Genomic DNA, 25314 nt, shown 5'->3' with positions numbered 1-25314 from the left:
TTTTAGATACCTCCCCCCTAAAGACAAAGGACAATGGTATTGCCTTTATCTATGGGTGGAATTTCATATGTCTGTTCTATTCTGGACACGCTATATGCAACAAATTTCAAAGAGATGTTTTTATTAATCATTGGCATTTGTTATGTTGAAAAGCTCTATTTTTTACTTCTTTAGAACATACTGTTTTCACTGGATAAAGAAAAGGGATAATGTTCCACACACTCTCTGGAACAGCAGGGGACTCCCCAATCCTCACAACCAGATGTTTTCAGGCCTCTCTGGGGGCCTAAAAGTAGGTTTTAATGAATGTGTAGGTGAAACATGTAGGAAGCCCTTGAAATTTCATGAAAGGCTGGTGTGTTGCAGAGCACGTGACAGAGAAAGCTGTACTCACAGTCCAGGGTAGATAGAAGGCCAACAATTGTATGGAAGGCATCTCATAAACAGCATACTTTCAATAAAGCTGCCTTTGTTGGACAATGCCTATTTTCAATTTTACAGTGTGAGCCTTGGAAGGAAAAGAGATTGAGGAATGTTAACATCAAGGGTCTGTGTTTACTAATCCCCTAGTCAGGCCCTCAGACCTGTATTCTTTCCTAAATTCTACTTTTGAATCTATGTGCTCCCAAAAAGTCTCCACTTAGGAGTGCTTCCAGAATCAGTCCCTCTACCTAAACTAAATCCAACTCACTATTATTAAGTGACTTAGAGAGACAATGAAGTTCATCATGTTTCCTATCTCTTCTACCATGTGGAAAATAGGTAACAAATGAAAATATATAGCTAAACTGGGACAATTATCCTTGTGTTCAGACAAAACATTCAGCAGCAGCCCACTGCCCACAGTCACTAGTGGAAACACTTTTGACCCTCCTCCCCCTTTTAAGACCCTGTATGCTCTGGCCCCTAATCCCATCTCCTTTCCCATTGTTAACCAATATACTCCTGTCCTCGAGACAGTTATCCCCATATGCAGTACTCATTCCTCTTCTATTTAAGATGGTATAAAAGGGCACTCTGTTACATCATGGTGCTCCCTGAGCATGGAATGCTTTCCTTCGTCTCTGTCTACTTAAATACTACCCACCCTTCAAAGATTAGCTCATGGCCCTGCCTTGGGAAGCCTTTCATCAACCCCTCCAGCCCATATCAAGGTATCCTCTCCAAGATGTCTATAAAGACTGAAATATTTATCAATGGCCAAGGCACTTTACTGGGTACTGAAGATACAAAGTTAAGTAAGATACAATCTCGCTTTTAAAAAACCTATAATGGGTAGAAATGCAAGATCATAAATACTTCTGATATGCAAAGGAGGAACCAAGCCAAAATATTTTGAGAAATGCAATTTCAAAAAGTTGACTTAATAAGACAATGTGTGTTGTGGTGGAAAGGGCATTTTTCATTGGAAGTAAGGAAACTCAAATTCTGGTTCTGGTTTCATCACTAAGTAACTCTCTGTCACTGGAAAAAGTCATTTCACTAGTGACACAGTGATGAGTGCCAGGTCTGGAAGCAGAAGACCCGAGTTCAAATACAGCCTCAGATACCAATTAGTTGTATGACTACAGGCAAGCCATTTAACCTCAGTTTCCTTATCTGCAAAATGGGGGTAATCATAGCGCAGATCTCACACATTTCTTGTGAGGATCAAGTGAAAATTTTTACAAAGTGCTAAGTATAGCATTTGGCACATAGTAAGTGCTATGTATATGTTAGTTATTGTTATAATTATTATAAAAATTCATGAGTTGGAATAATGTAGTACTTTGCTCATACCTTAGAAACTTATTCATGACATTTTTAGTATTTCTGTAAGTTACTACATAAATGCACACAGGCACTCTGGACTCCAAGTACAAGGGCAGAGATTTATAGTTAATATCTTTCCTTTCAAGAGCATTTTTCCATTTTAGCCCTCAGCTCCAGGACCAAACTAAACCCAGACCTTTGCTTTCTTAACTCCTGCTTTTTTACTGTTCCTTCCCCACCCCCAACACCCATTCTATTAATATTTTGATTCATATGCAACTTGTCAGGAACAATTCTAGAATTTCAATCAAAGTAGGCCTGCATGTGCACATGTATGAATTTTGGAGAGTACAGACTAACATATGCAGGCTTATGGAAATCATTGTGTAAAAGAGTATGCCAACAAGTTCAATTGAAATAGCATTATTTCCTCATCGAAGGCAATGTGGAAAAAAATGGCAAGAACTTGACCTTGACTCAAATGACTTGAGTATTAAGTCCCAATTCTGCCATTTACTAGATATGTGACCTTGACTAGGTTACAAATTTTCCAGTTCCAATGATCTTGTGATGAAGAGAGCCATCTACACTCCAGAGAGAGGATTGTGGGAACTGAGTATGGATCACAACATAGCATTTTCACCTTTTGTTGTTTGCTTGTATTTTATTTTCTTTCTCATTTTTTCCCCTTTTTGATTTGATTTTTCTTGTGCAGCAAGATAATTGTATAAATATGTATGTATATATTGGATTTAACACATATTTTTTACTATGTTTAAAATACATTAGATTACTTGTTATCTACAGGAAGGGTTGAGGGAAGGGGACGAAACTGGAACAAAAGGTTTTTCAAGGGTTAATTTTGAAAAGTTATCCATGAAAAGTTATATTTTAAAAATATATAAAAATAAAGTACTTTAAAATAAAAACAACCACCACCAAATTCTCTGTCTTCTCATCTGTAAATAGGGATAATGATGCTCATTTTGCATAGTGTCTTAAAGCACTTTTCCTACAATGGTCTTGTAAAGTAGATAATTCAACTTTCTGTACTCTTAAGAATTACTGGAGGAATATTTTATTCACACAGACTCATATGTACCACAGTTTATATCCTTGAATTATTTCTGAAAAAACAAATGCTGATAACATTTTTTTTTTTTTGTAAATGAGTATCATAAGATCATAGGCCTGACAGGGCCTAATTTTACAGAGGAAATTGAGGCTGGGAAAGATTAAGTGATATTCTCAAAGTCACAAAACTTCTTAATGACTCTGTGCCCTTTTCCTTAGATCACACTATTTTCTTACATTAAACACTATATGTTTCAAATACATTTTCACATCAATAAGAAGATTTTAATTGTAAAATCCTGGTGGACATAAAGAAGTAAAGCTAGCAAAGATACTAAATATCAGTAGAAAGTGCCTTATTTTGTTGTTTGGGGTGGTTGCTTTGTCGTTTTGTTTTATCTGAATTACCCTCTCTTCAGAATTTTCCAAACTTATTTTTCTATAAAGATGAAATTGAAGATGAATTTCTTAAGGGAAAATAGTGTCATTTGAGGGCTTTTTAAAAATAAATTAAGGAAATTTGGAATTCCCCAAAACTCAACTGGAATCATGAAATTGTGAAGTCATAAACTCAGATTTGGAAGCATATTTTGGAAACATTTTAAGAACTTAATTTAAGAAAACAATGTGTGGTGTGGTGGAAAGAGCACTTGCACTAGAAGCAAGAACATTCAAATTCTAGTTCTGGCTTAATAATAAGTAGCTCTGTGACAGGGGGAAAAGTCATCTCACTGGTGGCATAGTGATAGAGTGCCAGGCCTGGAAGCAAACAATTAAAATAAGCTAAAAATTGCTTGAGCCAAGAACTCAATTGAAATCTCCTTTATAACCTGCTAACAAAAGGTCATCCAGGCTCTACCTATCTCTGGTTAAGGGAAGCTCACTATCATCAACATATCTTAGTCCCAGTTTTGAACAAGTATGATTATTTGGGAGTCTTTCCTTATATCATTCAAGATCCTGACTCCCTTTAATCTACATCAATTGATTCAATGGGGCCAAAAAAGTAAGCTATTTTGTCTTGTATGGCTCTTCATGATGGCTCTTCAAATACTTGAAGGCAGCTATCTTGTATTGATCTATCCCAACAAACATTTGTCAGACACTGTGCTAAGTACTGAGGATACAACAAATAAAAAGAAAGTCAGTCCCTGCTCTCAAGGAGCTTGCAACCTAATGAGAGGAAGTACACAGCACTTTAAAGGAGGCAGGAAGGAAGGAAGGAGGCAGAAATCAGAGGGTATCCATCTTGCTCTATGGAGTTGAAACCAAGCAGAGCAACAGAGTAAAGTGAGCCAAAAAGCTCCATTTCTGCCCTCTATAAAGGAAGGCATTGGGAGGAATTTGTTACTCCACTCTTCAGATCTTTAACCAGAAAGAAGGGAATGTAGAGGGATGCAGTATCAGTTGAGTTGGGTTGCCTGAGTTCACAGCATAATGAAGAGATTAGAGGTAATATGTTTACCTGTAATGTTCTGACTAGCTCTCTGGAGGTCCTCAGAATGGACTTGGTTTCAGCAGAATGATCACCACAAGAATAGTCAGGAATAAAGTCCAAAGTCTTTATTATCTCCTTACTGTCTGTCTCCTTCACCTGAAGCCTGGTTAGCTTTCTGGGGGACCTTCAGATGGGCCTTGGTCTTAGTAGAGAAGTGAAGGAGACAGGAGAGCCACCACAAGGGTCTTTGTCTTTAATTCTGGCCTCCAGCCTCCAGTCTTCTGTCTTCTCTAAGTCTATCTCTTTCCCAGAGCTCTTAGCTCTTATATACTCTAAGTACGTTATCATTGGTGCAATCTTGTAGAATAGTGTCAATTTGTAGAATTATACTAAGTACTAAGTACAAGTAAACATTATCTCAATTCCACTGAGTTAACACCTTGTTGTAAGATTAAATCAATCATACTGAGCCTTAAGTATACTTTTTCAGAGTTCCTGCCCTCTACACTTACCTGAGAAGGAAATCTTGTTTCACAAAGTTGAAATCAGAAGAACCTTTCAGTTTAGCTATAGAAAATTAAATCTCTTTGACTTAAAATTACTCCTTTCAAGAGGGCAGCACACCCAACCCCCAATGGTACTTTATGTCTTTTGTAGAGCTTGACAAGCAAAAGGAATGATTTGGTATTGCTTCTAATAAATTATCTGTGACTTAACTAGACTGAGAAGAGTAGAAAGGATTTACCAAAGAGCTCATCTTTGATGTTCTGATCATTTCACTCCCTTCTTTTTGAGCAGAGCAAGTGTCTATTGTTTTGTGTCTTCATTTACCACCAAGATGCCCTCCTTTGTGCTTCATCATGTCCCTATATTCAGCACTGTCTCCCCTCTCCCCTTTTCCAGTTTTTTCTTATGTATTTTCTTCCCTTTAAATTTTAAGCTCTTGAGGGCAGTGATTGCCTTTCTTTTTACTTATATTTATACTCCTAGCGATAGGAGTATAAATATAAGTAATAAGCTTTTGATAAATGTTTCTTGATTGATGGATTGTTCCTGTTCTCGTGGATGATGAAACAGCAGCTAGCATCAGTTTGACCTGATGGATAAAGGAACACCCAGACCCAGTTTCTCTGCATCCATCTCTCTCTGCTTCTCTTTGCTTAGGAGGTAAAAAGCCTGAATTACTTCACTATTTGAGACAAAAGAAGGTAATCTGATCTCTTATTCTTTACAGAAATGTTTGTATATCTGTATCTTTAGAGTTACTGTAAAGAATTATCTCCTCTCTTTATGGAAATCACATTTGATGAGTTCTTATGTTTGTCCTGCATTTGAAATTCCCCCAAAGCCTGTGTACTTGTTAATTTCTCATTACATAACTCTCCTGAGTAGCATTGTTTATTTAGTAGAATTTAGCCAACATCCAATTTTTTAATTATGTAAGGAACCCAAGTTTTTACTTGCTAGGAAGAGGAATCAATGATACTCCCAAATTATGTATTCTTAATACAAAACACAAATACTCTCTATTCTATTGTAGAACAGCAGTTCAATAATTTTCAGCTATGTCTGAAAACTATTTGGGGTTTTCTTGGCAAAGATACTAGAGTAGATTGCCATGTCCTTCTCTAGCTCATTTTACAAATGAGGAAACTGAGGCAAACAGGGTTAAATGATTTGCCCATGGTAACACAGCTTGTAAGTATCTGAGATCAAGTTTGAACTCAGGAAGGTAAGTATTCCTGACCCCAGGCCTAACATTCGATCCACTATGCTATCTAGCTTCATTCTCTAATTATATCAGCATGAAATGCTTATTAATCTTGGTCCTTAGATAATATATCTTTACTAGCTTCTTGATACTATTTGATCTTATCCACATAGCACTTTTTGCTTCTAGACACTATATGACCAGAAGTGACTTTGCCTCTATATGACCAAGTCATCACTTTCTGTTGCAGTCTTTCCTCAATCCCAAGCTTGGTAGTCTTCAACCTGAGCTATGAAGTATCCAACCTCAACTTTTGGCAGGTTCTATGCTGGCTAGAATAGTGTTAGGAGGTACAGAAATCTCTTCTCATCTTCACTATTCCTGCATGTCACAGAAGTCCAGAAGCTAGAGCTGCAGAGAAGTTAGACTTACTTAGCCTGATCTAGTGGGTATGACCACTACTTCTGCTACAAGAGAAGTTTTTTGTCAGAACTTTCTCTCCTTTTTCATCAGCTTTGTTGGTGACTTATGCTATCATGGCATTCCATGGATCTATCTCATTCTATTTCCTGCTTCTTTCTTCTTGACTCTATGCCCCAAGATTGGTACCTTGAGATAGTGGTTTATCCCATTTGCACAACTACTCTGATTGAGTTTGCTGCAGCTGAGGGGGAAGGGGATTCACTCTTCAACATTTGGAGCTGCTAATTTTTCATATGAGCAGTTGGGTTAACATTTGCATGGGAAGAGACTCTGTCCCTGTTGTAGTGTTCTGTAGCCAATGTGCCACTCAAAAGTGAGAGGATGAGTGCTTCAAAGCTTAGAAATGCCAACCATTATGATAACTGATGACAAATTATATTACCCATCTTTTGCTTCTTTTCAATGTAAAAGATTCTCATTAATCCCAAGTTTAGCTAATACAGTGATAAACTTTATAGAGTTCTATAGAACAAACCTAAGGGTATTTAATAAAAATGATATTCATCAACGATCACAAAGGATGTTGGTACACTCCAGTATCTGAATTGGCATTAGCCAAGATCTTCCTCTCTTTTATCCTCCAAAACTCTTCAGTTTCCTTTTCCATTGCTTTCAAGATATCCCTACAGATATTATATACTACCTTGCCTTCTACCTTTACTGTCTCAGTACTTTTTCCCAGAGTGTTCTATCAATCTTCTTTTTAAAACTTCCCTGAAGTCAGGAGGACCTGAGTTCAAATCTAACCTCAGGCACTTAACACTTCCTAGCTGTGTGATCCTGGGCAAGTCACTTAACTCCAACTGTCTCAGCAAAAACAAACAAACAAACAAAAACAAACTTACCCACATTCAAGTTCAAGAGACTGAAGTAAACAACACTGATTGTACAGCACATGAAAATACATCTATGATATTATTATGTACCACAGAGACAATGTCTCAAGAAGGCTACTCGGTAGCACTATTATGCTTAAAAAGGTAAAAAGGAAAGACAGGAAGCAGGACTTTGAAGTTATCACAATAGTCTAAGTGAAAAGAAATGAGTGGTTGCAATGGAATAGCTTTTTGTATTAAATATTATATGTCAAACCACACTGATGGGGTAGGTGAATGCAGGACTAGGAAAAGCCAAAGAACATAGTCCTAAAATGCTACAATTGTGCTACAACACAATATATCCATTAACCAACCACATGCTACATATGTCCTGCTGGTAATACTCAAAAGTGCACTTCTCAGAAGAGTATTCTTACTTCATTGGGCTAAATAACCCTAGTTCCTTCAAACAATATTCAAACAAGCATTGAAATGGATTTCAATATTTTTGTACTCAACTCCAACTTTGTCCCAAAATTAAAGAACTCTTTCAGTGACAAGATTTTTATGATCATAGGAATGAGAGCTAATAGGAACCTTAGACATCCCTACATTGATAAAGATGATGTGTACATTGAGGGCCAGGGAGTTTAAGTGACTTTTCCAAGACCAAGAGGAGTGGAAGTTTGAAATCTGAGTATCCATCCCAAATCTTTCCTCATGCCCCAATTCCAAATTATTATATGCTAGAAGTTTTCATCATATATGTCACAGGCATCTTAAGCTCAAAATGGAATTGACTTAATTTTTTTCACAATCTGCCTTTCAATAATTATTATTTTCCTTCACACATTCTTAAATTCACCATATTAGCCAACCTAGTAGTCCCCAAATTTTGCATTTGGTCCTTTGTAGCATCTCTTCCCTATGCCCTCTTCCATTCCTCTGATTCTTCCATCACCTTGGTGAACACAAGTGGTCATTGTTTCATGCCTGGAATATTGCAATAGAGTGCTGGTGCATCTGCCTGCCTCAAGTCTGCCCTACATCAGTCTACATTAATCTTCCACTCATTTAGCAAAGCAATCTCCCTAAATTGTAGCTCTATGTTATCCTCCTACTCAATAAACTCCAATGGCTCCCTTCATCTATAGGAATAAAAATAAAATCCTCTGCTTGGTAGTCAAAGCTCTTCACAATCTGGCCCCTTTCTGCTTTTCCAATCTTTTCATACCTTAAACTATACCCTCTCCCCACAGATTCAGAAATCCAATGCTATTGCCTTCCTTACTCTTTTTCACATAAAATACTCTGTAATATTCTCTTATTTGGGGTTTTCTTGGGGTCTCTGAAGGCAGCCTTCTTTTCAGTTCAGTAATCGCCACAAGTGCAGCCAGGGGTTAAAGTCCAAATCCTTTATTGTCTCTTTCCAAGTTTTGTCTCCTTTCCTGCGATCCAGATAGCTTTCTTATAGTCCAAATCCTTTATTATCTCCTTCCTGGGGCTGGGCAGCTTTCTGGAGAGCCTTTCAGTCTGGCCTTGGTTCTGAGAGATTGAATTCCTGCCTGCCTTCTCTGGCTTCTGAATCTCCTTGACTTCCAAGGGTTTGTGCTTCAGCCTCCAGCCACAACAAAGGTGGACAATGGAATGAATCTGTCTCAGCCTGCAAGAGCTTCTAGTGTGCTTGTCCTTTTGGCCCTGAGAGCTTCTTGCTTATATGCCCCACACTAAGTATACATCAATCATTATGTCACTAGGAAACCATTATTTGTTGTAGGATTAAATCAATGCTAAACTACATTTATCCATTGCCTCTTCAATTCCATTTAGTAATTCCACACTCTTAGCACCTTGTTTCAAGTTCTGGCTCATAACAATACTCTACCTCCGGAGTCTTGGCATTTTCTCCCCCTTGTCTGGAATATTATCACTTCACGCCTTTACCTCTGGCCTTCCTTAACTTCTTTAGAATTCCAGATTGGTTCATCATGTATAGGAAGACTTTCCTGATCCCCCTTACTATTGATTCCTTCCCTCTGTGAATTGTCTACACTTTATCCTGTCTAGAGTATCTTTGTACTTAATTTTTTGCTTGGTGTCTCCTTTGTTAGGCTGTGAGTCTCTTGAGAACAGAAATTATCCTGTGCCTTCATTTGCACTTCCAGGACATAACATAGTGCCTGGTATGTGAAATTAATTCTTAGTGGTGAATTGAATGCACTGTCCCTTATCTTTATAATGCATTCAGTTATTTCAATCAGAAGGCAGGTAGGTGGCTCATGGATAGAACATTGGGCCTGGAGTCAGGAAGATGTGAGTTCAAATCCCTTAACTTCTATTTGCCTTAATCCATAAGGAGGAAAAAAATGCAAACTACTCCAGTGTCTTTGACAAGAATAACAATGTTACTTCTACCTCTTGTCATCCATCAAGACTTAGGTCATATCCATCAACTTTTATAATATCTTTTCTAATTCCCCAATTTCCATTGTTTTTCCTATTTAATATTACCTTGAATTTACTCTGTGTACATTTTTTCATTTATCTGTGAAAAGATTGTCATCCCCTCCCAAATTCAGTAGAATATTAGTTGATAAACATTTACATCTATTTTCTAGATCCTGTGCTTAGCTCAAGTGATCCCAAAAGAGGCAAAACACAGTTCCTACTCTCAAGGAGCTCATAGTCTAATAGCTCCATGAGAGCAGGAACTGTTGTCTTTTGAATCCCTAGTGGCTAGTACGTGGTTTGGCACAAAGGAAGCAGTTCATAAAGGTTTAGTGAGCTCTCTCCATTACACAGTGATGTACAAAGTCTCCTTTCAATGCAGTTAACATCCCTGTTTTTCACAGTTTGCTAAGACATTATACCTCCATTGACTTTAAATATTTTTGGCAATAGTCAGATGGATTTATTATAACTTGGAGAAAAGTTGTTATTTCAGCAATGATAGACACTATAGAATAGTGGGTAAAGCACTAGAATGAAATGCATGAGACCTGGATTGTAGTTTGAACTACAACTAAATAGGATAGCAAGCAAATTTTGAACCTCAGTTTCCCCATCTATAAAATGATAGGATTAAATTAATATTAGCTAATAAGGCTCTACAAAATATTTGATATAAATTATCTCATACTTTCCACCAAATGTTTGTGAGTCAGATATTGCAGTTTACTGCTATCCCTCATTTACCAAAAAAAAAAAAAAATGGAACTGAGATTCAGAGAACGTAAAGGATTTACCAAGGCTTACATAGCAACTAAGTCAGCACTCAAATCTTGGTCTCAATTGATCCAATTGATCCAATATTGATCCAATATACTTCTCTAAGATTCATTATAGTTCCAGGAGTTTGGGAATATCAACTGTAATTGATTATATCCTGCATTAAATAAAATTTTAAAAATACTCTCCTCACTCTTTTTTCCAAGGAACCCACAAATAGAGAAATGATATGTTTGTTGCTATTCTACACCAAGATCTTAGAGTTTCAAGGGACTTTAGCAGTCATTTGTCAAAACTCCTTATTTTAGAAATAAAGAAACTGAGATATGAAAAGGTTAAATGAGGTAGTAACCCAGCAAAGCAAAGTTTGGAACTCAGGTCCAAGTTCATGTCTTTCCATTGCACTGCCCTGCTTCTAGGGATTTGTTCTAGAGGTTTAGCTATAGCCTATCATTTTTGTTCATTGATTACTCACTTTCTAATAACTAGAAAGAGAAAGAAAAGACCCTGGAATGATCCAGTTTTGATTTTGGGAATAACTTCCTAACAGTAAAGATAGAGATATACAATGATAATTGAATTTTCTATCAGTCTCATTCATTGACCATCATTCAAAAGAAGAGTTAAGTGGTTCTTTCTTCCTCTTTCATTAATTCAACAAGTATTTATTGAGTCTAACACATGCAAGACATCAGTGGGATGGGGAAAACACAAATGAATAAGACACAGTGCACATCTGCTTACCTTGTGACAAAAGCTACAGAAATGTAGTTTGGCATGTTAAAGACATTAATAAATAAATAAATTAGTTTAGTCCTTCCTGCCTTTGTGTGGAACTAGAGTTTGCAGACATATCAAAAAGAATGACTGCTTTCCCAGTGAGTGGAGAGGTGGATCTGGAATTAGTGTCCAGTGAAAAAAGTGTTGAACTGGGAAACAGGAATTGTCATTCAGGTGTGACTCTTCATGATCTCGCGAATTGTAGTATATCAATATTGTCCATAAGGTTTTCTTGGCAGAGTTATTGGAGTGATCTGACATTTCCTTCTCCAGTAGAGTAACTCGCTCATGCAGGCAGCAAGTATCTAAGGCCAGTTTTGAACTCAGATTTTCCTGACTCCAAGCTCAACACGCTATCCATTAAGCTCTGCAATTGGTTCTTGGACAAACAGAGATTAAGTAACTAGCCCAGTGTAATAATTGTCTGAATTGTTATTTAAACTCAGACAGGTTTTCCAAACTCTAGGACTCATACTATATCCCCAAGTAAGCCATTTTCCTGAATCAGGAGATCTGGGTCCAAATCCTGTCTCTGACATTTACAAATATCTAACCATAGGAAAGTCATTTACCTTTTGGATTATTTCTCTTCACTTATTAAATTAGGATAGTATTATTGCTCTGCCTACCTCAGAGGAATAGAGAAAGAGAAGGGAAAGGGAAACACTTTGAAAGCCTTAAGACATCATATAATGTGAACAGTTAGACAAATTGAATGCTTCTATGCTTCTAATTTATCCATATTCATATATATAGTATATATATATATATATATATATATATATATATATATATATATATATACACATATAGCCTCACAGTGCTAAAGCCACTGAAATCAAGGGAAGTGAACAATAAGTAGATAGATAGATAGGTAGGTAGATAGATAGAGTGCCTACTCTGTGTACTACTGAATTTTTTTAACACTTATTATCTCATAAGATCCATACAACTCTGGGAGGCAGATGCTTTTATTATCTTCATTTTACAATTAAGAAAAGTAAGGCAAATAGAGATCAAGTGACTTGCCCAGGATCACACAGCTAAGAAGTATAAAAAATTCTAGTTTGGAATTTAGATCTTCCTCAGGACCAGCATTCTATCCACTCTGCTACCAGTTGCCTTGTTAGTGAGGGGAATATCCTTTGTAAGAGTTGTTTAAGAATGAATGAGATAAACACCCACATGTGTAATAAAATTTGCCTGGAAGTAGAAAAAAGAAATTGTACAAAGTACAAGTCTCCTTTCCCCAATAAATGAAGAAAAGCTTAGATCAATTTCCATTTAATCCCAAATAAGCATGGACACCCCAGAATACTGGAGTTGGAAAAGACTTCAGCAACCATGTTCAACCCATAAAATTTAGATGAAACGTAATCATCTGCAGGCATAATCCTGTCATTCATCTGCAACACATTTAGCCTCACCTCTTACACAGTGGTCAGTGTAGGAATTATTCCTCCTCTGTCTTAAAAAAAAGACTTAAAATCTCTCCTATATATGAATAGAGTGATTTATACAACCGTACACTGTGAATCTTTGTTATAGACAGAGAAATAGACAGATAAAAATTACAACTATACATGGGTATATGCATAATCAGAAAAATCTATGCTCTTATTTGCCTAAATTCAGATATTGTGCTGGACAAAAGTCCAAAGTTTTAGGGCCACTTTAAGGTTTAGTTTTTTACCTAGAGCTCCTTATGCCAATAAAATCACATATATTATCATATAGATTATATAGATTATGCAAATATGAATCTAGATATGTACCTCATAATCTGCAACACTTCTTTTTTTTATTATAGCTTTTTATTTACAAGATATATGCATTGGTAATTTCTCAGCATTGACCCTTGCAAATGCAACACTTCTAATACCCACTTTAACAAATTCTGGCTTTTTTTTCACAGTAAAATGCTATATTTATTGTGTATATCTTTTCTAGGGTGGTAGGAGTTGTGATTGGAAGAAAAGGTCCATATCATTTTTCTTTTGCATATCCATTCACTTTTGCCACGGTCCAAGCACTATTATAGCCACTCTCCAATATTTATATATCTCAACTATTTCATGTTTAGAAAACTGTATGACTGTTTTTATTGTTTGTCATTTACTGTATGTGTCACTGATGAAGTTTTTGAGTGTTGTGCCCTTAATTCCATTTCCCCCATAAGCTCTGTGAATTTTTTACTGTGAATTTTGCATAGTGCAATGCTTTTGGGAAATGCTTATATCCCATAATGATATAACTGCCTCTGTGTGTATGTAATGTATGTATGTATGATGTGTGTATACATATATGCATATACTTATATATATGAAATCATTGAATCAAAATCATGGCACCTCATTTTAGCCTGATCAAAAAACTAATGACTAAATATGAAAAGTCTTTGGAAGGTTTTAGTTGAAGTGAAATATTCCAAACAAGAAATCTGTTCCAATTAGCTATGGAATTTTATTACCATCTCCACATCCTAGATAAAAATCATTGAGTTACCTTGACTTGGGAAACTATTCCAGAAAATGGACCAAGTATGGTTTTCCAGAACATTCTTAAAAAGAAAACCTTCTGGAAGGGAGCAGAGACCTTGGCTTCGGTCTTAATCAAGTCTTATTCTATCTTCCCCCACCAGTTTTAACTAAAGGAGGAACTTCCAGTTTTGAAGAATCTGAAGGATACTTGACTTTCCATCTTCCCATTGGTATCCTACCATTGTACCCCCAAGGTCATAAGTGGCCACCATCTTCTCATCAGTATTATAACTATATCCTAAGACTAGCTGAAAACAATATTTACTTTGAAATCAAAGAAATATGGATGCATGGTTAAGAGGAAATTCCTTGAGTACCCCATGAATGGGAGGAAAAAAACTCCCAGTATCCAGGAACTATGAAATTAGCCAACATGTAGTCTCTAAGCTTGAGTCAGTTTTTCCCTGACTTGTGGAAGAATGTGCCACAGACTTGGAAGAAAATGTTTTATACCAAATTATTGCTATTACTTACCTCATTGAATATTACCTTTTAAAAGCTATTTAAAGATGAGTGATGAAATTCAGTTTTAACTAATTATCTTGGAGAGAATCACACAGGTAGGGGACTCAAGCTGGTATCATTAGAGAATAACTCCTGACTTCTTCAGGGATATCCCCCCCAAACCCCTATAATTCTAAAGAAGAGATATATCAAATTTATCTCTGAGCATCCAACTTCTTAATGGGAGTAGGGAATGAGAAAATTTATAATTATTATGACCTACACATGCCCATATACATAAAATTGTATCTATGCATACATATGTATACATCTATATGTATGCTGTATTTTGCAGCCATAAATGTAGACACATATACTTTTACAGAAATAAAAGCATGCACAGCAGTTATAAATTCCCATTCCAAGTTCTCAGAGTGAAATTTTGCTCTGAAGATGCAGAGCAAGAAAGAACATCTTTTCGCTACTACTATCCTAAGAGAAGTTGAATTTTACCACTCATGAATAGCTATGTACAAGACTTCCCTGTGCTGACTTAGGTTACTTCAAACCAGCATAACTAATTGTGCAAACTGCATGATACATGGAATTATTTTGACTATTTTCAAAGAACTCAAAGATTTCTCCTGTGTTATTAGTCATTGTAAGGACCCAGATATCCTGTTCTCCATCTTCTAGTTAAAGGAACTGTAACAAAAACAGGAGAACTTTCATATAACAAAAGAGCTGGAAATAGAGCTGAGTGAGGATACAGTAACCTAGAACATCAAAGATACTGCATTTGCTCTGTATCTGTTTTCTCATATGAAACATGTGATTAATAATAGTACCTAATTTCTAGTTGTTGTGAGGATCAAATGAGAAAATACTTGTAAATCACGTTACAAACTTCAAAGTACTACCTAAATGCTGGCTATTGGGTAGATATATTACTGATTCATAAAGAATTTGCTATCCATCAAGATTTATTTACAATGAACTGCTATCTAGATATACTTCCACTACCATTTTGAATTTATAAAGTTGATTTATTGAGCCCAAGTATATGGTATTCTTAAATTTTATCTCAAATCCTGTCTAACTTTCTAACCTATTGAGATCTTTTTCTATCATCTGTCAATATGGTAAGTATGTAATTTATGTCCTTATCCAACTTAGTAGTAAAATTATTAATAACACAAAGCACTGGATTAGAGATTTCCTTAATAATATTAACTCATATTTAGGTAAAGCTTCAATTTTTGCAAAGTACTTCCTTTATAAAAACCCTGGAGAGTAGACAAGATAAGTATTAGTAGTTCATCTTTTGATATAAGAACATTAGAGTTCTGAGGATTTGAGTGCTTTACCCAAAATTACACAAGTAGTTGTATCTAATCATGAAAAATCTCAACATTTTAGAGTTCGAAGAAGCTTCAGTGGCTGCATAGTTCAGCCTATATTCCCCTCCAAATTTTCACTACAACATACTTAACAAATGGTCATTCAAGTTTGCTTAAGTCTAATAAGAGTTAATAAATAATAAATAATAATAAGCATTTATTAAATGCTTACTGTGTGTCAGGCACTGTGCTAAACTCCAGGGAAACATTTTTTTTTTTAAAAAAAGAAAGGCAGTCCTATAAGGACGATATAGTCCTATAAGGAGTTTATAATTTGAATGCTAGAAGACAGCACTGAAAAGGGAGCTAAAAAGGGAGAGACAGAGGTGGGGACGTCAGACATGCTAGGGCATGGAGAAGTCAAAAAAAAAAAAAGTCTAAAATGAATGCTATTGGATGGAGTCCCAAAGAGCTGTAGAGGGCCTGAGAAACCCCGTACTTTCTGATATAGTCTATTCCACTTTAGACATCTCTAAGGTCAGTTAGATGGCTCAATGGATAGAGCAGTAGGTCTAGAGTCAGAAAGACTCATCTTCCTGAGTTAAAATCTGACGTTAGAAGCTTTCTAGCTTCTATAATAACCCTGTCTGCTTCAGTTTCCTCATGAAGAAGGAAATGACAAACTACTCCAATATCTTTACCAAGAAAACCCCAAAATTAGTTCATAGAAAGTTAGACACAACTTTAAAACTACAAAAATTAAGAAGTTTTTCTCTGTATCTTTATATAATACTAAAATTTGTCTTTGTAACTCTCATTCTTCACTGTCAGTTTTGTCTTTGGGGCAAACAGAACAAGTCTAATTTCTCTTCCACATAACATTCCTTCAGATACATTAAAACAGCTATTCCTATTTTCCTTCCCACTCTATATTCCTTCCTCCAAACTAAGCATCTTCAGTTTTTCAATAAGTCTAGATCTGGATCCAAGGCCCATCATCACACTGTTTGCCATCCTCTGGACTCTCCATCTTTTCCATGTCCTTCCAAAATAGGTTGCCCAGACTTAAAAAAAAATGTTTGTCATATAATGAGACTATCCTTATTACTGAAAGCCATTTCTCTCTCTTACTAAAGTCTCTAGTATTAGGGTTTATTTTTTTTTTTACTGCTATATCACAGCATTCATATTAAATGTGCCATCCTCTAAAACTTTTAAATTTCAGATTTTCTCAAATTATTATTTAACCATTTATTTCCAGTCTTGTGCTTCTAAAAATAAACTTTTTTGAAACCAAGTGTAAATTAACATGTAATTGTATTAAATTTCATCTTATCATATTTAGCACAACATTCTAGTCCTTCAAGATCATTTTGGATCCTGACTGTCATGCAGTGTCAGTTTTTTTATGATCTGAAAATTTGATAACTATATTAGTTCTACCTCTATCTAAGCCATTAATAAAAATGTTAAGTGGCAGAAAGTCAAAGGAAAGAGGGTCAAACTGATTTTAAAACATTAATGACTATGATTTAGGTCTACCCTGTTCCAGAATCACCTAATTGTGCTGATATATTATCTAGCTTACCCTTCTATCAAGAAAAACATGAAAAACTTTTTTCAAGTCTTCTGCTAAAATTTAAATAAACTATTGCCCCAATGAAAAATTTGTATAATTTCATCATGACCTCGTAAGTCAAATTCTAAATTCTCATCCTGACCAATGGAACCTTCCTTATTTTGGCAGTATCTGTCTAATCAAAACTCATCTTCCTCTAATGCTATATATATAAATATGTATCTTCTTTTTCAGAGTAATAGTCTAATTTTCTCAAGCACTATGACTCTTTCAAGCACATTTCTTCACAGTGTTTTCTCCCAGGTAAAATATTTATGTCTATCTTTCTCTTTGCCAATCCAAACTCTTGAGAGTCTAACTCAAATCCAATAACACCTTTCTTTACAACTCAAGCCCACAAAAGACTGAAATCTAATACTGTTTGATTTTGCATTTAATTGTGCTTTTTCACTCTACTCTAATTACTTCATACATATTCATCTCATCAAATTTCCATCTAGATCATAAGTTCCTTAAAGGTAGATTCTTCACTACCTGTGCTATAAGCACAACATTGAGCACATGATAATTACTCAATAAAGTTTTGTTAGCCCCTTTTTTCCTGTATTTTATTTGACACAATTCTGAAAATACTAACAATGACAATAAAGCAAGAGGAGAAATTAAAGGTTTAGAGATAAAGAAAAAGAAAAGAAAATCATCCATAATTGCAGATGGCATGATGATTTGCTTAGAAAATCCCAGAGAATCAGTCAAAAAATTAATTGAGAATAAATAATAGGCTTATTAAAGTAATAGTTTTAAAAAATAAAATGACAAATCAATAGCATTTTAAAATAACAATAAAAAATCTATTAGGTAATAATAGAAAGGGGAGTCTTATTTAAAATAAATTATTTGTTAGTCAGTCTTGCAAAAAACACTTATATTCATAAAAATGATTACAAAATTCTCTTTAAATAAAGTAAAGTAACAAGAGTTTATGAATCTCTTACAATGTGCTTGAGACTATGCCAGTTAAAGAGCAACTTAAATAATTAAAGGGATATTCAGTACTATGCCAATATAATAAAAAATAATAATCACACTAAAGTTAATTACTAGGCTTAGTTCTATATAAATCAAATATACTAAGTGGATACTTTACACTGCTAGACAAGATCCCAAAATTCATATGAAGAAACAAAATATCTAGAATATCAAAGGGAAAAAAATTAAGTTATGATAAAAAAGATATAAAAATATCTTTACCTCATCTCTCTCATAAAGGAGTAGACATGCAAATTATTTGCTATTAGTTAAAAATAGAAAAGTAGATCAATAGAACAGACCATACAAGGAAGAACAAGAAATAATGAATTCAATTCAGGCCTTAAACATACTTTAAAATATGAATTCTCAACTAAAGAATTCCCTTTTTGCCAATAATTTCTAGGAAACTTAGAAATTACAATTTGGCAAAAATTCTACTTAGACTAATTTTTATACCATATATCACAATAAACTCAAAATGGATATATGACCTGAATATTAAAGATCATATCAAAAAAATTTAAAGAATAAGATCAAATATGTTTCAGTATGGCCAAGAGGTAGATTCTTAAATAAATCAGAAGTGATTACAAAATAGACAAATTTAGTTACATGAATTGTGAAGTAGCTGCATGGACAAAATTAATACAACTAAGAAAAGAAGGAAAATAATTAACCAGGGAAAATATTTGTATCAAAATTCCTGATGAAGGTTTGATAGGTAGGTAATTACCATATACATATAGATATATATCTATATATATACATATATATATATATATAATGCAAAAGCCATCCCCCAATAAATAAATGATCAAAGAATATGAACAAAATGTTCTCTACAGAATAATTATGAATTAATATTAATCATAAAAAAGGAAGTTCCACATCATTAATATTAAAAGAAATACAAACCAAAACAATTCTGAGCTTTAATCATACCCACAAAATTAACAAAAATGACAAAAAGTAGGAATAAGCTTCAAGGAGTTATAGAAAAAGGATATGTCAATGCATTATTTTTTGAACTACAAAGTAGTCCAACCAATATGGAAAGTAATTTGGAATAATTTGAAGCAAGTGACTAAAGTATCTTTTTTTGACCCAGAGATTCCACTGTTAGGTATACATCCCAAAGAGGTTAGTAACAATTAAATTCAAAATAGATCCTAATACACAAACACACACACACACACACACACACACACACACACACACACATTATAGGATCATTTTGTAGTAACAAATCAATCCTAAAATAAAGGAGTTGCTCATTGATTGGACAAGGACTAAGCATACAGTTGCAAAAGAATGTGATATAATATTGCTGTGCTCTAAAAAATAAGAAGAAGACATGTGAACTGATGCAAAATAAACAGAAACAGGAAATTAACATAAACCATGATTACACTAATGTTTGTGGAAAGAACAGCCACAAACAAATTAAAACTGAATGCTAAAAAGATTTAGGGACCAATCTTGACCCAAAGGAGAGATATAAGATACCTCCTCCTGCTTCTCGGAAGAGGTAGGAGGGGAAAGGGCTATGAATGTGAAACAATTCATATGATAACAGAGTTTTTGATATGTTTGATAGATTAGTCAAATTATTTTATCATCCCTTTTTCCCCATTCTCCTCAACCCATTGTAATTCTTAGTTATAAAGGATGGCACTCTTTTATAAGAGATAAGGGGAAAATACCTTGAGAAACATAGATGATATTTTTAAAATTCAATAAAAATATTTTAAAATATTTTTTAAATTTGTTGCATTGAATGCAACCTTTTAATGTACATGCCTCTCTCTCTCTATATATATATATAACATTTTCTATAGACAGGTTTATATAAGAGCTTATTTTTCTAACATATGAAATCATATCTTTACAACCAAAAAGAGACATCTACTACCTATGTGACTTTGAGCAAAACTTTTGGTCTTGGGTTCTTCATTGATAAAATGAAAGGGTGAGACGATTTAAATATTCTTCCAGATCCAGATCCTATGACCTTTGATTTAGGGATCATCTAGCCGAACTCCCTTATTCTACCAATAGGAGAACTTAGGGAAAGAGTCCAATTATTTTCTCATAATCACATTATCAGTGATAGAGCAACAACTATGATAAAACTAGATTACTTTCATATAGCCCTAAAAAGTTTACTAAATATATTTATGTACATTATCTCATTTGCTATTCATACTAAAGCTATGAGAAACATTTTTTCTGCTTTTCAAATAAAGAAACTGAGGCTTAGAGATATTAAATAACTTGTCACAATCACGAAATTAATCAACATTCATGGTGATGAAAAGTACAATCATCTTTCCACAATACTGTGCTCCCTCCTGGGCCCCCTTGACTGCCATTTGTATTTTTTCCTCTAGAGCAGAGGTATCAGTCATGAGGCCTGGGGGCAGTGTACAGCCCACAATACTCCCCAGTGAGGCTTGAACCAGATTAAAATATAATTGAAAAATATTTAGCAAAATAAATAAAAATTCAGATATTATCACATTTTAAAACTAAATCAATATGTGTCCTCTGGGGATCCTCATATAAGGATCAGTAGCCCTGCTTCTATTTAACTTTAACAACTGAAGTGAAAGACTAATGAATGAGACAAACAAAAATACAATATGAATCACAGAAGTTTAAAGCTAGAAGGATCTTAGGTATTACCAAACTAAAGCTAAAAAGTACCTTAGAGGTCATCTCATTCAATCCCCATGCTTTGGAGTGAAGAGACTGAGCTCCAGAGAATTCAGTGATTTGCTGAAGGTACAATAGGGAGTTGGTAACAGTAGTAGAATTTGAGCTCATTTTTACTCCAAAATTGATCATCTTTAGACCTTTGAATAGTCTCTAGTCCAGTTCCCTTATCTTACATCTAAGTGAAATGAGTTATATGACTTACCTAAGGTCACATAGCTCATTATTGGATAAGCCACGATTAGAAGTCAGTTCTTCTGATTTCTACTCTTGAGTCACTTCTACCACAGAACCTCCCAATTAATGTACATAGAATCTCAGTGTTTCAACCCCCTCTTCTCCCCCCAACTAGTTATAACCAGGGGCACATTGATTCTATTGGGCCGCTTGGGTACAGTTAAATGTGTTCATTGACATCCACAAGCTTTGGATATCAGATAATTCCTACTCTAAGTCTACTAAATGGGAGAAGGAGCTTATTAGTCTCTAAATTTTTTCTGACTTCAGAGGATGTTTTAATGGAACCAAAGTAAATTAATCCCAGGGTCATGGCCATATCTCCCTGGAGTTAGAAAAATCAAAATGTGCCTTTTCTTCTCCTCATTTTTTTTTAAAGAAAACCATGTGTTTACTTTCAAATGCCAAAGTTACAACAGAGCTGACATAAAGCCAGGCTCTGTGTTGACTTTAAAAGATGGAAAAAGGGGTTAAAGTCCTTCTTTCTGATTCTTGTTTATGTAGGTTTTTGACTGAAAAGAAACAGGTTTTTTAAATGAGCTCAATTTTAATATCTTACCTGCCTGAAGACAGTGGAGGTGCTTTTGAAGTCTAAGAACTATGATATTTTGATTCTATGATTCTCCTCTAGTATTCTCCACACTCCCTGGCCTTTCAAACTGCCCGATTTGCTTAGTATCACTTCCCTTTTCCATCTCACTGAAATCTGAGCTAGGGGAGACCCTGACAGTCCAGACAGTCCACACGCTGACACCCGCACGGAATTCAAGAAGGGAACTCAAAAAGAAATGCCAGAGAACAGAGAATAGCCATCATTTGCAAATTTTATCACTTTGAAAGCCTCTTTGAAGATCAGAGACCCCTGCTCCTCTTTCCCCACCCACCCACCCTCCCCACCCCACACACACCCAATCCAAATACTGATCACTTCTTCAGCCAAACTTTGCCACTTTGGATTATAAAGTGCTCTAATGAATACAACCAATTCAGAAGCTTTCCTTTTTCAAAAATACCTTTAAATGGTAAACGTTTTCTTAAGTATATTTCCCCACACACAAACACTCCCTCACAACATGAAATTGAACTAAATAGTCATACTTTTAGAACTGGGTCTGTTCCCAGGCTGAAGTCTCAAGAATAAATGTATAAAAATCATAAAAGAAAGTTATACTTACCATTGTCACGTCTTAAAAATATCTTCTTTTGCAGGCTCATAACTGTTATTTCATGGATGAAAACAGCTCCCTTCAGGATGTTCAATATATTGTGGACGAGAGATGGCAACTCCTACTTTTTTTTTTTTTTTTTTTTTTTTAGTGTTTGAAAGTAACTCTTAAGTGAGCAGACTGCCTTCTTAATATAGCAACTTTTCCTCAGCCGAAAGTTCCTCCCCCCCCCTTTTTTTGCCAACAAATCTTTAATGTTTAAGATTGGGAACTTACAACTGCCTCCCTCTTAGCTAGGCAGATGTGTATAATGGCAGTATAATTTCACTGAATCCACCACTCAGATCGTAACCCTTTTCCTGTACTACAAACAGAAATGTAAAACCTCAAACTTTCCTTTGGACTCTGTGTCCGTTAGAAGAAGGTAAAATACCCCTTCTCTGGAGGGCTAATGTATGGAAAATGTGCTAAAATCCTTAGAGTGGTTGGGGCTCTGGAATCCCTGCCCCCTCACTGGTTAACTGGCCCTTGGTGCTTTTATATAATTGCATGGTACAAATACAACACCTCAACTCCTTGCCCAAAATTGAAATGATTCATTTGCTCCTCATTTAAACACACACACACACACACACACACACACACACACACACACACACACACACAGTGTGGTTGTTTAATCCAAGTGAAAACGCCTTTCATAAACTCTGCAAAAGGCTTGGGGAGGACCGCCCCCTAAGTGAATAAAGTCTGTGTCTTGAAAAGTTCGAGTTTAACTCAGGGGAAAGGTGGAGGCAGGAGTGACCCAAAACAAATAGAGGGAGCTGAGACCCTCTTCTGTGTAAGGGGAAGCATAAAGTTGGATAATGGGGGGAAGGGGAGGGAGGAGAATTTCCACACTGAACAATTAGCAAGTCTGATGTTCAATCCTGTTTTGTTTATTGTTTTGCTCTCTGTGCTCCCAAGCCACATGTTGCTGCGGACTTCTCCCTAGATCTCATTTGTGGACTTGGAAGACACGCAACTATCTTTACAAATGATCTATGTCTTGACTGTGCAATCGTGCTCCCCTCCCAGATTGCCAACCATCTAAAGGTAGCGCTGTCCCCAAGGGGCCGTGAATTGGGGCTACTGGGCCGCTTGTCTTTGGACAAGCAGGGACAGATCATGTAACACTCCATACTCATTTATTGACTGTTATTAAACTTGCTCAGAGCTACGTAGGAGAAAGTAAGGAGTGCAGTGGTAGAACATTAGACCTACAATCAGATATTTTTCTGGCTGTGTGACTCCCCAAATCTCTTAGACCCTGTCTGCCTCAGTTTCCTCATATATAAAACAGTGATAATAATAAGGATTATTATGAGGATAAAATTAGACATTATGCATAGCTGCTAATTATTATTGGTCTCGGGGCAAGATGAAAGGTTGAAAAGAACTACTGATTAAGAGATAAAATTATCTAAAGATTCAGGTCTGGCTGTCATCCTATATAGTGTCTAGCTAAGATTCTCAGCTTACTCCTTTATTTACCCTGAGTAGAAACAATGCTTCACCCCAAGGGCTTCTTTATTTAGGGGATCTCTGGCTGGATCCTTCACCAACAACTAAGCCAAATATTGCTTCAGATCTTTGTGGAAATTCCATGGCACAGTGGAAAGAGTACTCACCCTGAAGTCAAGGAAAATCTCAGATTTGACTTCCTGCTCTAGCATTTATTAGTCATGTTAATTTATTTTTATTTATTTTTTCTATTTATTTAATTTCTCTAAGTTATTTAATTTCTCTAAGCTTCAGTTTCTCCATCTGTAAATGGGGGTGGCAATACTTGTACTACTAAGGTTTTTTTTTAATTTAATTTATGGAATAAAGCAAGCATTTTCATAACGTAGTATGACAAAAAAAAGACTGCAATGAAATTGCAAATCTGTTATGAACAACTTGTGATTCCTTTTAAACAAGCATTTCCATAACATAATATAACCCCCCAAAAAATGATTGCACATGAAAGTGCAAATCTATTATGTGCAATTTGTAATTCCTTTTAAATTTCATTGTATTCAATGTAAATTACAAGGAATTATAAGTGAAACACTTTTAAAACTATAAAGCCTTATAGAAATGTAAGCTAATATTAATTAATCCTTTGTTTCCTTGAGCAGGCCTTCCTCCTTGATTCCACTGAAATTTTCTTCTGAAACAGATGTTAAGACTTCCAAAAAAATATAATATAAGATGCAACCTGGAGCTACAATTAAAAAGTGATCCATGGCAGCACATCAAAGGAGTGGAGGTGAACTCCAAGCTGAAAGATTCTAAGAAAGTTTTTGGACCTCTACACTAAGGCTTAGCTAGAACCTATTCTCCTTGAGCTACTTAATTTACATTCAGTATCTCTGATATAAGAGATGGATCGTTCTGTAAGTGTAAGGGAAAGTCATGTGTGAGCTCAGAGCCAGAACTAGATGGAGTAACTAGTGTCTTATCTTAGGTCAATAAATTTAGAAATACAGAATTTGGAGGATGCTGACAACATATTAATTCATTTATATTAAAGTTCAAGAACTAGAAGGGACCTCGAAGGTTATCTGGGTCCGAGAACCTGAAGGTCATAGATCAGAATTATAGCAACTAACAGAGCCAGCATACAAAGCAGTAGCTTCTGACTTCAATTTCCATGAGCTTTCTACTGTACCACAAAACTTAGAGCAAGAAAAACTAAAATAGGAAGTTCCCAGAAATTGTATAGAAGTTTTCTATTGACTTGTCTTGTCCTTCACATCACTCCTACCTCTTCCCGCCAACACTGGGTGGTCTCCCCAGCAAAGGTTTCATAGCATCTCAAGTTCTCTGTTGTCTCCCCATAAGGTGATGCTCCATGCTATTTCATGTGCATTTTATGCTGCTTCTCCTGGGTTCAGTTTGTGATATTCACCCCGGTCAAAAAATCTCCAAGTTATGACTCCAGTAAGTTTTT

At 35.4% G+C, this 25314-nt stretch overlaps 1 protein-coding gene across 1 annotated transcript in view; it reads right to left on the bottom strand.

The window, feature by feature from the left end:
* The window catches only part of IL16 (interleukin 16), a 169070-nt gene extending 146226 nt beyond the window's left edge, over positions 1-22844 (bottom strand). Inside the window, exon 1 of the mRNA XM_051981168.1 lies at positions 22347-22844. Within this exon, the coding sequence (XP_051837128.1) occupies positions 22347-22386 (40 nt within the window). The 5' untranslated portion in view covers positions 22387-22844. The remainder of the gene's footprint in view (positions 1-22346) is intronic.
* Positions 22845-25314: the final 2470 nt, after the last annotated feature.

The sequence above is a fragment of the Antechinus flavipes genome, chromosome 2 (genome assembly GCF_016432865.1).
Source record: "Antechinus flavipes isolate AdamAnt ecotype Samford, QLD, Australia chromosome 2, AdamAnt_v2, whole genome shotgun sequence".
Taxonomy (NCBI): domain Eukaryota; kingdom Metazoa; phylum Chordata; class Mammalia; order Dasyuromorphia; family Dasyuridae; genus Antechinus; species Antechinus flavipes.
The sequence above is the reverse complement of the archived record's forward strand: the minus strand, read 5'-3'. Positions and strand labels throughout refer to the sequence as shown.